This window comes from Dipodomys ordii, unplaced genomic scaffold (genome assembly GCF_000151885.1).
Source record: "Dipodomys ordii isolate 6190 unplaced genomic scaffold, Dord_2.0 Scaffold1, whole genome shotgun sequence".
NCBI classification, from domain to species: domain Eukaryota; kingdom Metazoa; phylum Chordata; class Mammalia; order Rodentia; family Heteromyidae; genus Dipodomys; species Dipodomys ordii.
In genome coordinates this window covers 50322381-50334467 of record NW_012267217.1, presented here as the reverse complement: position 1 = coordinate 50334467, position 12087 = coordinate 50322381, and the positions used below count along the sequence as shown (strand labels likewise).

The 12087-nt window shown below is 39.0% G+C and overlaps 1 protein-coding gene across 1 annotated transcript in view; it reads right to left on the bottom strand.

Moving 5' to 3' along the window:
* The window catches only part of Xrcc5 (X-ray repair complementing defective repair in Chinese hamster cells 5 (double-strand-break rejoining)), a 93276-nt gene that overhangs the window by 15949 nt on the left and 65240 nt on the right, over positions 1–12087 (bottom strand). The window contains 1 exon segment of the mRNA XM_013012022.1: positions 1598–1707. Within this exon segment, the coding sequence (XP_012867476.1) occupies positions 1598–1707 (110 nt within the window).

Below are 12087 nucleotides of genomic sequence, written 5' to 3'. Positions count from 1 at the left end.
CCCAAAAGGAGAGGTGATTACATTGATTGTTGTATATCTAGTCTCTTAGGCTTTTCCTCCATTCTCATTTATTGTTTTGCAATGATGGGGACTGAGGTGCATGCTAGGTCTGTGCTCTACTACTGAGCTATACCCTAGACCTCTTTTTATCGCGCGAGCGCGTGTGCGTGCGTGCGTGCGTGCGTGCGTGCGTGTGTGCGTGTGTGTGTGTGTGTGTGTGTGTGTGCCAGGGCCTGGGCCCTGTCCCTGAGCTTCTTTTGCTCAGGCTGTTTGGTAATTATTTATTAGAGTCCCACAGGCTTTCCTGTTCAGACTGCCTTTGAACTGCGAATCTCAGATCTCAGTCTCCCGAGTAGCTAGGATTAGGGGTGTGAGCCACCAATGCTGGCTAGACTTCTCTTTTTTAGGCACTTAATGTCACAGACATTAAGCAGCAATAGCCAGCAGAATGTTATCTGATGCTCCATCAAGCCTGGGGGCAGTGCTTTAAAAAGCAATACATTTTTTACTGTCATTTTTTTTCCTTTCTAGCTAAATCTTTCTCTATCCAAATGAGTCATCCTTAGTCTAGTCTAATCTTGTCTTTCATCTGTAGACTATTTGGGTCATTTACTTCTAAATCTTTTGTTCTAATTTAATTTTAATAAATTTCTCATTTTCTTGTAATTCTCTGTAAGCCCTTAAATTATTCAAGCATTAGTTAATTCATTTATTTAGCAAATAACCACACAAAAATATATACTAGCCCAAGCCCAGAGTACAAGCCCCTTGACTGACAAAAAAAAAAAAAAAGAATATATACTAACAACTGTGCCTACTTTAAAAATATATTGAGATTTGAGGATCGCAGTTCGAAGCCAGCCCAAACAGGAAAGTTTGTGAGACTTATCTCCAATAAACTACCAAAAAAAATCTGGAAGTAGAGCTGTAGCTCTAGGGGCAGACCACTAGCCTTAAGCCAAAAAAAGAAGCTCAGGGATACCACCCAGGTCCTGAATTCAAGCTCTAGGACTGGCAAAATAAATGGATAAATACATAAATCTGTAATTTCTATTTCAAATTTGCTTGCCTCTTGCCTAGGTATAAATACATAGGCCTATATATAATTTGGAAGACTTTTTTAGAAGTGTTTTCTAAAATTTTGCAATTGAAAATATGAATAAATTGAAAATACACACAAATACACATAAGGATGGAGAGGAAGACTGAATAATTATTTTTCAGCGTTTTTTTTTTCTAGCATCTAGATTCTTCATCCTGTCTTTGTAAAGAACTTCTTGATTATTACTTAGCTCATCCTTCACAATAGTGACCATCAGAGGTTACCATGGAAATTTCCTCAGGTTCTCTTAAGTAGGAACCTAAAGCCAAGTCTTTAGAGTTCTGAAAAGCTAATTTCTGGGAATAAGATACCCCACCTAACCACCCATTGATCCTCAGAAATGACAAAGATGGCAGTAGTATTACTATGTCTCATGGATTATAGTGCTCTGTACACCTAGAATGAAAACTTGGAAAGCCTTGGCTTATTTGTGGGGTGTTAGTTTGCCTCTCCCCATGACAGATGGGGAAAGATAATACAGGAGAGGACAGTTACCTGAATAGCTTCTTCTCGGAAAGCTTTGATGCAATCCATGCTCTTCATAAAATATGGTGTTTCATTTGTCTCCAAAAATTGTTCAATGTGATTTATTAGCTGGTGACTTACTAGAATATAAGATAATACATTTATTTTCCTCAATGTGAGTGATAATTGTTGGACAAAGTTTGCTTCTTGGTAAGTGACAACAAGAATGAACTCCTGGTTAGTGTGCACAACACCACATTTCTTTTAGGAGTGATAAGATATAAAACTCGGACTTCACAAGTCTATACTTGAATTCAGGTAATACTGACTGGCATTTTTCAAGAAATAAAATTTAATTTCTAAAATACTTGGAATTATAGTTTTACCTTTGAGATGATAAGTACTAGGTTGTAGCGGTTTTTTTGTTTTGTTTTATTTTGATCTTATTGTTGCTTTATACCACCCTTCCCTGCCAGAATCTAGGGGCTGGTTTGGACAACTCAAAACTATGTTTCCTAATATAATAAAAGAAAATGAATTCTCTAGTCCCTCCCCAACTCTACTCAGGATAACTGTTAGGTTGTGCCAGGCAGTGCAAAGTACTGAGCCACAGACATCTAGCTTTGACTGATCCCAGATTAAATTAGAGAAGAACAGCCTTGGTCTTAACATAGCATCCATTAGAAAGAAAAATCATTACTATATATCTTATGTCTTTAGTTGGACCTGATTATTTCCTGTGTTGCTCCCACTCTACCAGCTAGCAAACTGCCAGCAAGCAATGTATAGGGGGAAAACCGCAGGAAAAACAGAAAGTGTAAAGTAATCAGGGAACTTAATTTGCTGAAGTCACAAGTGACCCTTAAGATCTTTATCAAAGAACAAACGAAAGCAAGGTGACCAGGTACAACCTGAGGCTCACAGTTTCTCCTCTGAAAGCACCCACTAGCTGGCTGGTAGGGGATTAATGCCAAATGGTCAAGATATTCTAAAACCGCCATGTTTACCAAAATCATGACCTCATTTCAACATTCTAATAATTAAAAATGTATTATGAATACAATACTAAAGCAAACTACTTAGCAGAGTGATCTGAGCATTGTTCAATGCTTATGAAAGATATGAAATTGGTGCCAAGGAACTAATAGCATTAGGAAAGAATTATAGAACTGAACAAACCATTTTCCAATATAGTGATTATGCCACAAAGGAAAAACATCCCTCAGTCACCATTTTATCTCTTCTACCAACCAGATTATGATCTCCATCATAATAACAAATTTTAGTTAACAAACTTCAAGAATTAAGAAAATATTTCTCTGCAATTTCAGAAGCCTTTACCTATGTCTCTTCCAGCAGTGGCTTAATATCCAAGTATAATTCAAAGGAGACAAAGCATGTTCAGATGGTCTTTTCAGACAAGGTAAATAATGCAACCCTGATTAGCAGGCTGAGCAGAAAACTCATCAGCAAGAAGCTCAAAGCAAAAAAGAAGTGATCTTTCCTGCTCAGAAAGGCAAAGTACCAGAAAGGTTTGATATTTCTCATATCACATACAGCAGCCTACTTTCTCAGAGAGTTTGGTGTAACATTTTTTCAGCTGGGCACAGGTGGCTCACGCCTATAATACTAGCTACTTAGGAGGCTGAGATCTGAGGACTGCAGTTCAAAGCCAGTCGGGACAGGAAAGTCCATGAGACTCTCATCTCCAATAAACCATCAGAAACTCGAAGTGGTGCTGTGGCTCAAGTGGTAGAGTGCTCGTCTTGAGCTGAAGAGCTCCAGCACAGCGCAGCGCAACAGGCCCTAAATTCAAGCCCCATGACCAACAAAAATAAAATAAAATAAATTTAAAATTCAGCATTATATATCTAGGCACAAATAAAAACCTCTGCAGCCAAAGCAGCAATCTCAGAGATTCCACATTCTCCATTCCTTTTGAGACGTGAATAAAGAATCTTAAGATGCTATAATATAAATATTTCCCTTTGATTTATTTAATGATTATTTTCATTAATTTATCCTAGCTTTTTTTTTTCCTGTAACAACTATGGAAAAGACACTTTGCAGAAATCAAGTGCTAATGGCTCATACTTATAGTTGTAGCTACTTGGGAACTGAGATCTGGGGGATTATGGTTCAAGACAAGCCTGGATAGAAAAGTTTGCTAGACTCACATCTCCAGAATAACCACCAAAAAAGCTGAGCTGTAAGTATGTCTCAAGTAGTAGAGTACCAACTGAGTAAGCAAGCACAGTGAGCAGGAGGTCCTGAGTTTAAACCTCAGGGTTAAAAAGAAGAAAAGAGCAGGGAGCTGGTGGCTCACGCCTGTAATCCTAGCTACTCAGGAGGCTGAGATCTGAGGATCATGGTTCAAAGCCAGCCCAGGCAGGAAAGTCCGTGAGACTCCTATCTCAAATAAACCACTAGAAAACCGGAAGTGGTACTATAGCTCAAGTGGTAGAGTGCTCGCCTCGAGCTGAAGAGCTGAGGGACAATGCCCAAGCCCAGAGTTCAAGCCCCACGACTGACCAAAAAAAAAAAGAAGAAGAAAAGACATTATTGTTATGTTCTGAAAGAAACACAATTAAGTTGGAAGACCCTTGCCTTTAAGGAATTTACAGTCTACTAGGGAATATAACATACAAAAATAGTAACAGACAATAAACATCAAGAGGGCTGACTTACAAAATTATATTAATTGAGCTCAAAAGTTTTGCATATTACTCTGAATTTTTAAAAAATCTTGGGTAATTATAGCAAGCTTTCTGATTGAACAATAAAAAGAAGAGCTGGCTACTGTCTAGCAAGAAAACAAAATGACCCTAAGTATGAAAAGCAGAGGTGAAAAAAAAAAATCTACAGGATATGTGTGACACAAATCAAACAGTCCCCTCCCTGGACAAGAGCAGAGGAAGAAAAAGGAGAAGAACTAGGCAAGAAACGGTAGAAGGGAACAAAAGGAACACATGTGAGGCTCCTGAGGGAAGGCTTGATTCCTTAGAAAGCCTGGAAGAATGAAGTGGGTCTAGGAATTACAGCACTGAGAAACTCTGGATAGAAGAAGAGAGCTGCTTCAAGTAACTAAAAAGTAATAGGAGGGCTGGGAATGTGGCTTAGTGGTAGAGTGCTTGCATAGCATACATGAAGCCCTGAGTTCTATTCCTCAGCACCATATAAATGGAAAAAGCCGGAAGTGGTGCTGTGGCTCAAGTGATAGAGGGCTGGCCTTGAGCACAGAGAGGAACAAGTACAGTGCTCAGGCCCTGAGTTCAAGCTCCAGGACTGGCAAAAATAAAAAATAAAATAACAGGAAAGGAAAATCAGTAGAATTCATATCACAGATACGAAGAGAAAAGATTTTAATAATAAAGTAAAAGTTTATAAAGAGACCAAGGAATTAAAGGTTGAAGTTTAGGGAATCCTATAGGCCAGGAGCCCTGAAGCAACTAGAGCTACCAAATTCCTCTGCAAAAAATACAGTTTCCTGACCCATTTTATCTCAAAATATGAGAGAATAAGCATGAATGTGCATACACACATGGTGGGAGCGGGCACATTTTAATTTACAGAAGAAGTTATTCAAAAGAAATAACAATAAGCAAATGCCAAAGCCAACAATCCATCAGCAATCACTATTTGTGAAAGTCATATAAGGAAAATGAAGTAAGGATTGCAACAATCTACTTTCTAGTTAGGAAGGAAACCTCATGTATCTGTGGTCTTTTCTGGACTCAGTTTTTCTTATTTACATGTCAGACTATTTTGTCCTTTCTTCCAGATTGTTCAAAAACACAGGCAGGTATACACATCCAAACATTAATAAATAGAGCCAGATTTTGCCCTTCTGGAAATGGTTAGTCATAAGGCCAGCACATGTGGTCCATGATTCTGAATGCTATCCCTTTACCTACGAAGACTATCTTGTGGTTCCCTAACTATAAAGAACCATTTAACATGAGGGAATAAATGTGATAAATAATGCTTTATATAGTGAATAATAGGATGAGATGTGGACTTTCACTTCCCAAGTTTGGTGGCACTTTCCCTTTTCCTGTCATTTTTTACAAACATGAAATGCAGGAGGAGCTAACAAAAATAAGATTATACCTTGGTTGGATTATGCTTGACTTCTTGTCCTCCTCTGCCTATGTACAGAAAATACCGGCTACCAGGGTGCTCTTCTCTGCTTGTACAGAAATTATAAGCCTAAGTCAAGTCTTCATACTCAGTAAGTCATAGCCCCAATTATAATCACCAAACTGTTCTTCAACATTAGCCAGTGACTCAATAATACTCATTAGTAGCTAATGTGAAAAATGGCCACTGGAAGGGCCATCCATCCATCTTAGGATACTAAGTCAGGCACAGGGCTATCAATTATCTCAAAGAAGACTTAAAAAATGTCTAATTTAGATTTTGAGGCTTTATATATGAGCTGTATATATTGGCCCAGTATCTTACCTAAGTACAAACGCCGATATACCAAGTTAACTTCAATACACTCATACCTCAGAGTTACCTTAAAAAATTTTGTGGATTCATGTATTTTGTAAGAGGAAAATGTCCTTTTCCTTTTTTTCCTCTGAAATATATGTCCTCCCTCTCTAACAGAAAACATTCAATACCATCCAAAGTCCTACAAAATGGACCACCTTCCTTCTTGGTTCATATAACAAGGGCCAAAAACCTAAGGCTGTGAGCTTCTGGGATTTGGACTATGTTTACTCACTACTTTGGCTTAATACAAAAAAAAAAATTTCCAGTCCAGTGAAAGGAAATAATCTATTATGGATTTTTCCCTTTATCTAACAGAGATAAAATAGTAGTAGAGTCGTTCATCGATCACACACCATGTATGAAGTTGTTGAAGGAGTCTAAAATGATTTTACCGAACCCAGGATATTTCCCAATTTAATTCTCACTATCTCATGGTTCATATAAATTTTCCTCCTTGAAAACATCCCTTTTGCAGATGTCAGTAGCTAAATCATTTAAAAATGTTAAGAACACATTTACATACCCAATAACAATATTATCTTTATAAAACAAAATTAAGCCTGGCGCTGGTGGCTCACGCCTGTAATCCTAGCTACTCAGGAGGCTGAGATCTGAGGGTTGCCGTTCAAAGCCAGCCCGGGTAGGAAAGTCCATGAGACTCTTATCTCCAATAAACCACTAGAAAACCGGAAGTGGCGCTGTGGCTGGAGCGGTAGAGCGCTCTCATGAGCTGAAGAGTGCAGGGACAACGCCCAAGCCCAGAGTCCAAATCCCATGACCAACAAAAGTAAATAAATAAATTAAAAGGCCACAATAAAAATTGAGCATTTAAATCAATAAACATAAGTTCAGGCCACTCACTATTGTTAACAGAATAAAAAAGGAGTCCTATTCATCAGCAATAAAACTCTAAGCAAGGAGTCTGTTCCACTATCAATCAACCTCACATGTAAATCACTGTTGGTTTTGGATTTTTTTTCACTCCATCGGTTGGGGTTTGAACTCAGGGCCTGGCTGCTGCCCCTGAGCATCTCTGTGCTCAAGGCTAGTGCTCTACCACTTGAGCCATGGGGACACTTATGGTTTGGGGGCAGTTAATTGGAGATAAGAGTCTCCTGGGGACTTTTCTGCCCAGGCTGGCTTCCAACTGCAATCCTTAGATCTCAGCCTCCCAAAGAGCTAGGATTACAGATGTGAGCAACTTGGTGCCTGGTGTAAATCACTGTTTGAAGCAAGACACTTACAAGAGGTCTTTGCCTGATAAGCAAAGCAGTCTCTGATTTTAATATAGGCAGCTCATACATGAATAGATCACAAGCCCACAGGTTTCCTTTATGCCTCTTTCTTTCTTTTTTCTTTTCTTTTTTTTGTCAGTCTTGGGGCTTGAACTCTGGGCCTGAACACTGTCCCTCAGCTCTTCAGCTCAAGGCTAGCACTCTACCACTTGATCCACTGCGCCACTTCTGGTTTTCTGAGTGCTTGATTGGACATAAGACTCTTACAGACTTTCCTGCCCAGGCTGGCTTTGAACCGCAATCCTCAGATCTCAGCCTCCTGAATAGCTAGGATTACAGGCGTGAGCCACCGGCACCTGGCTTATCCTTTATGCCTCTTTAAGATACAAATTGGACATTGTGGAAAGATGCTGTGTTTATCAATCAGTATGCAAACCAGAATAAAAGAGATGACTCTTGTCAGTGCTGTGACAAAGGGCTGAAAAACTGACTGAGAATGGTACTGCAAGCCAGACATCAACAGCAGCAAGAAGCCTTTAATATGTGGCAAAGGTGATGCTACTAAGAGACCACAGATCGTCCTGTGGGAGGCAAAGCTGTGATGGCACAAATACCGTGCCCTACACAGAAAGGAGGAGGAGATACCTGGTTCCTCCCTCCCTCTCTCTTCCAACAAACATTCTTCCCCCATCCCCCAGGATCTCCCATTGGCTGAACAAAGCTGGAAGCCTTTAGCCATGAGAGTCTGGGTAAGTCGACCTATAGAGACCAGGCCCGTTCACCTTTTCCCTTCCCTAGATCCAGTGTACACAGGGGAACAAGAGGAGTAGATCTAAGGGCTACTTGGCACAGTGTGTTATTTTACTCTTACTATTTTGTGAACTAGATATTTCCAGAACACAGAAATAACAAGGCATTACTGAGTTTAAGTAATAAGGGTAGATAAAATTTTCAAAGGTTTTTCATTCTTTTGTAGTGAGATAGGATACAATGAAATCCAATTAAGTTGCTGAAAAAGGTTCACAAGCATATCTGAAGCTATTCCTAGCCACTTAAATTGTTTTAAGTTGTATTTCTGCAAAAAAAGAATTATGTAAAAAACATCTTTTACTTCTAACTAAAATATCCTTAGAGCTGCATACATTTTGCTTTCCTTCAGTTTTAACTATTTCTCCTTAACAGTTGTCACACAACCATGTTAACCATGAAAATACGAGAAACTAGAAATAACTAAGTATTTCCCATGGCTTTCATAGAAAATTTATTTGTACAAAAGACAAGGCATCCTAAATATCTTTCCTCTGACAAAGATATGCTAACTTATTTAAATATCCTTTCTGCTTCCTTTCAAAAGAATTCAAATTTAAGATTCCAGGAAGAATTTTCCCTGAATGCTTTTCTTCCTTGCTTTGGTATTTCTGATTAGTTTTGTAATCTTTTTTGTTGTTTTTTTTGTCCCAGTCCTGGGGCTTGAACTCGGGCCTAGGCACTGTCCCTGAACTTTTTAGTTCAAGGCTAGTACCTCTTGAGCCACATTCAACTACTTTTTGGTGGTTAATTAGAGATAAGTATCAAGAACTTACCTGGCTGGGCTGGCTTCAAACTGTAACCCTCAGATCTCAGCCTCCTGAGTAGCTAAAGTTATAGATGTGAGCCATTGGTACCTGACCAGTTTTCTTAATCTTTAATGAAATATTCTTCTTTGGGGGGACAAAAAGGGGAAGAGCCTAGTAATACGTACTTTAATCTTTTTTTTGGGGGGGGGTCCGGTCGTGGGGCCTGAACTCTGGGCCTGGGCGCTGTCCCTCAGCTCTTCAGCTCAAGGGTAGCACTCTACCACTTGAGGTACAGCGCCACTACCGGCTTTTTTCTTTTTGCTTATATGGTGCTGAGGAATTGAACCCAGGCCTCATGCATGCAAGGCAAGCACTCTACCACTGAGCCATCTTCCCAGCCCCAATGTACTTTAATGCTTAGCCAGTATTAATTATTGCAAGTATGGGATAATGCTTGTATTAGTCAGAATTATAATACTGGTTATACTAATATATACATCCATACCCATAAATACATAACTAATATAAACCAGGGCTTCCCAAGCTGTGTTCTCAGGAACTCCGGAGTTACATACTAATATATAATCATTGGAAAATGGGGTTTTGGCAAATATTTTTGGTAGACTTTCCATCTCTTTCTCTATTTCTCTCAGTGAATTTTTTTTTTTTTAAAGCCAGTCCTGGGGCTTCAATGCAGGGCCTGGGTGCTGTCCCTAAGATCCTTTTGCTTAAGGCTTGTACTCTACTACTTGAGTCACAGCACCACTTCTGGCTTTTTCTGTTTATGTAGTACTGCGGAGTCGAACCCAGGGCTTCATGAAGAATGCTAGGCAAGCACTCTACTACTAAGCCACCTTCCCAGCCCCCATGAAATATTCTTACTGGGGGGCGGGGGAAGACTGGGTGGCAAAAAAAACTGAAAACTATGAAAAAAGCATAAATTTATGAATCTGACAATAATCTACAGACGTTTTCTCACTTGGCATGATGGCCCATGCCTGTAATACTAGGTGCTTAGGGGATGGGAAAATCAGAAGGATTATGGTTCCAGGCAACCCAGGTCAAAATGTTTGAGAGACCTCAATCAGTAAAGGTGGGAACAATGGGGCATATTTGTCATTCCAGCTACTCAGAAAGTGTAAATAGGATCATAGGCCAGATTGGGCTGGGTTAAAAAAAAAATTTTTTTTAAGGGAAATCCTATTCAAAAACTAATCAGAGCAAATAAGGTTTGAGGCATTTAAAGAAAGGTTGTCTTTTAAGCAACTAGACTGTAAAGTAGACAGAACTTAATCTTGTCTTTTGACTTTCTTGTCTTCCACCTTGAATTTTTTTCATCCACAGTTGCTCACATAGCACAAGTGGTCTGCCTTCTTAGAAGAGCAGAAAGCCATCATATCTGCATGACCAAGGGGCAAAGGAAATTGAACTAAGGTATGTAAAGTGCTAACACCTCAATGGTACAGATTCAGCCCTGTTTTTTTTTTAAATAATAATTATTTTTCTTTCTAATAACTAAAATACTCAATTAAAACCTTACTATTTAAGCTCTAAAAGTTCCATCACAGCCCATTTTTTCATGCTTAACGATTTTCTCATTAAATGTAGTAATTTCTTACAAATTGCACTAATAAAGTAAGTCCTGCTGGGTGTTTTCCCCCCTTTTTAAGTGCTGCCTTTTCATTGATGTGTTAAATTAAAACCCCAGGCACAAGGAGCAGAGTAAATGCAAAGTCTTTATTGTCAGAATCCACTCCTGCAGACTATGAGCTCTTGCTTGTTTTTTTTTTTTTTTTTGTTTTTATTGAGTTAACTCAGTGTCCTACTTTGTAGCCACAGGAAGAATGATATTGAAGGCCTCTTGGCCTTGCTTACTCTGTAGTACGAAATGGGAGTGTGAGCTAATGAGAAACTAAAACAACATCTAGTTAGTCCACTGGCTGTAAGCTTACTTTAGCTAAGAGGACACAATGATGTATCCTTTATATCCTGGATGAATAATATTTCTCATCTTAAATAGTTTGGCATAAGACCAAATCTGTTCCGAAGCTAGGTGTCAACTTTTAAATTTCATGGTCAATGAATGGTTTCCATGACATTCTACAATCTTTTAGGGGTTTTGTAAATTATTAGAGACATGGAATTTAACCCACTAAACATGCGCCACAAAGCTAAAAGGCCATCAATTAATACTTACAGGACATATAACACTTAAATACAGAACAAAAAATATCATTACTAATTTTTTACAACTGCAGAAAGGAGTACATTTAAAGTATAAGACCATGGCATGGTTGGGCACCAGTGGCTCACATCTATAATCCTAGCTACTCAGAAGGCTGAGATCTGAAGCGATTCAAAGCCACCCTGGGCAGGACAATTCATAAACCTCTTATCTCCAATAAATGACTGAAAAAGCCAGAAGGAGAGCTGTGTTCAAGTGGTAGAATTCTAGCCTTGAACAAAAGAAGCACAGGAACAGTTTCCTGGCCCTGAGTTCAATCCCCAGGACTGGCACCCCCCAAAAAAAATTATAACATGCTAACATGAAAAAGAAACTAAGGAAGACCTTTAAATATGAAATCTATATGCTCTACTCTTGCAAGAATGTGTGAGGGGTAAGGTGAGGGGTAGAGAAGGCAGAGAATAGGGTTTCTACAATGTTCCAACGTCTTAGAATTCTAAAACGTGGCAAAGCTTTCCAAAATAAAAGTGATACGGAAGACTTAAGAACCTGATCATCTTGATTTGAGCCTACTCCAAATGGGCAATAGGAGGGTGGGTGCAAGATGACTGTGTCTGGTATTCTAGCAATTTTGGAGACAGAGAAAGAGAAAGAGAGAGAGAGAGAGAGAGTGTAGCTTCATACTTGAGTAGATGACATTAAACTAATGTAGGAAGTAATCAGAAGGAACCAAGCAGCTATAGTAACAGTGCTGCAAGAAGAAACAGTCTGGAACAAGAGACCAATCTGGACTGGTAGGATCCAATTAAAAGTTGGTAATTGAATGGAATTGAAATTCATGTGTCAGTTGATGAGATACAATGAGTGATGAGTCAGACTCCTGATCAAGGAGAGAAAGAGGCAGACACTGGTTGAATGTGCTTTTGTACATATTGAAGGCAGAGGGAGCACACTACATTTTACAATGCATCATGAATGAGTCATTCTGGAAAGAAACTATCAAGTACTCAACCATATACTACACAAATCCTTCTAAAAATCTAT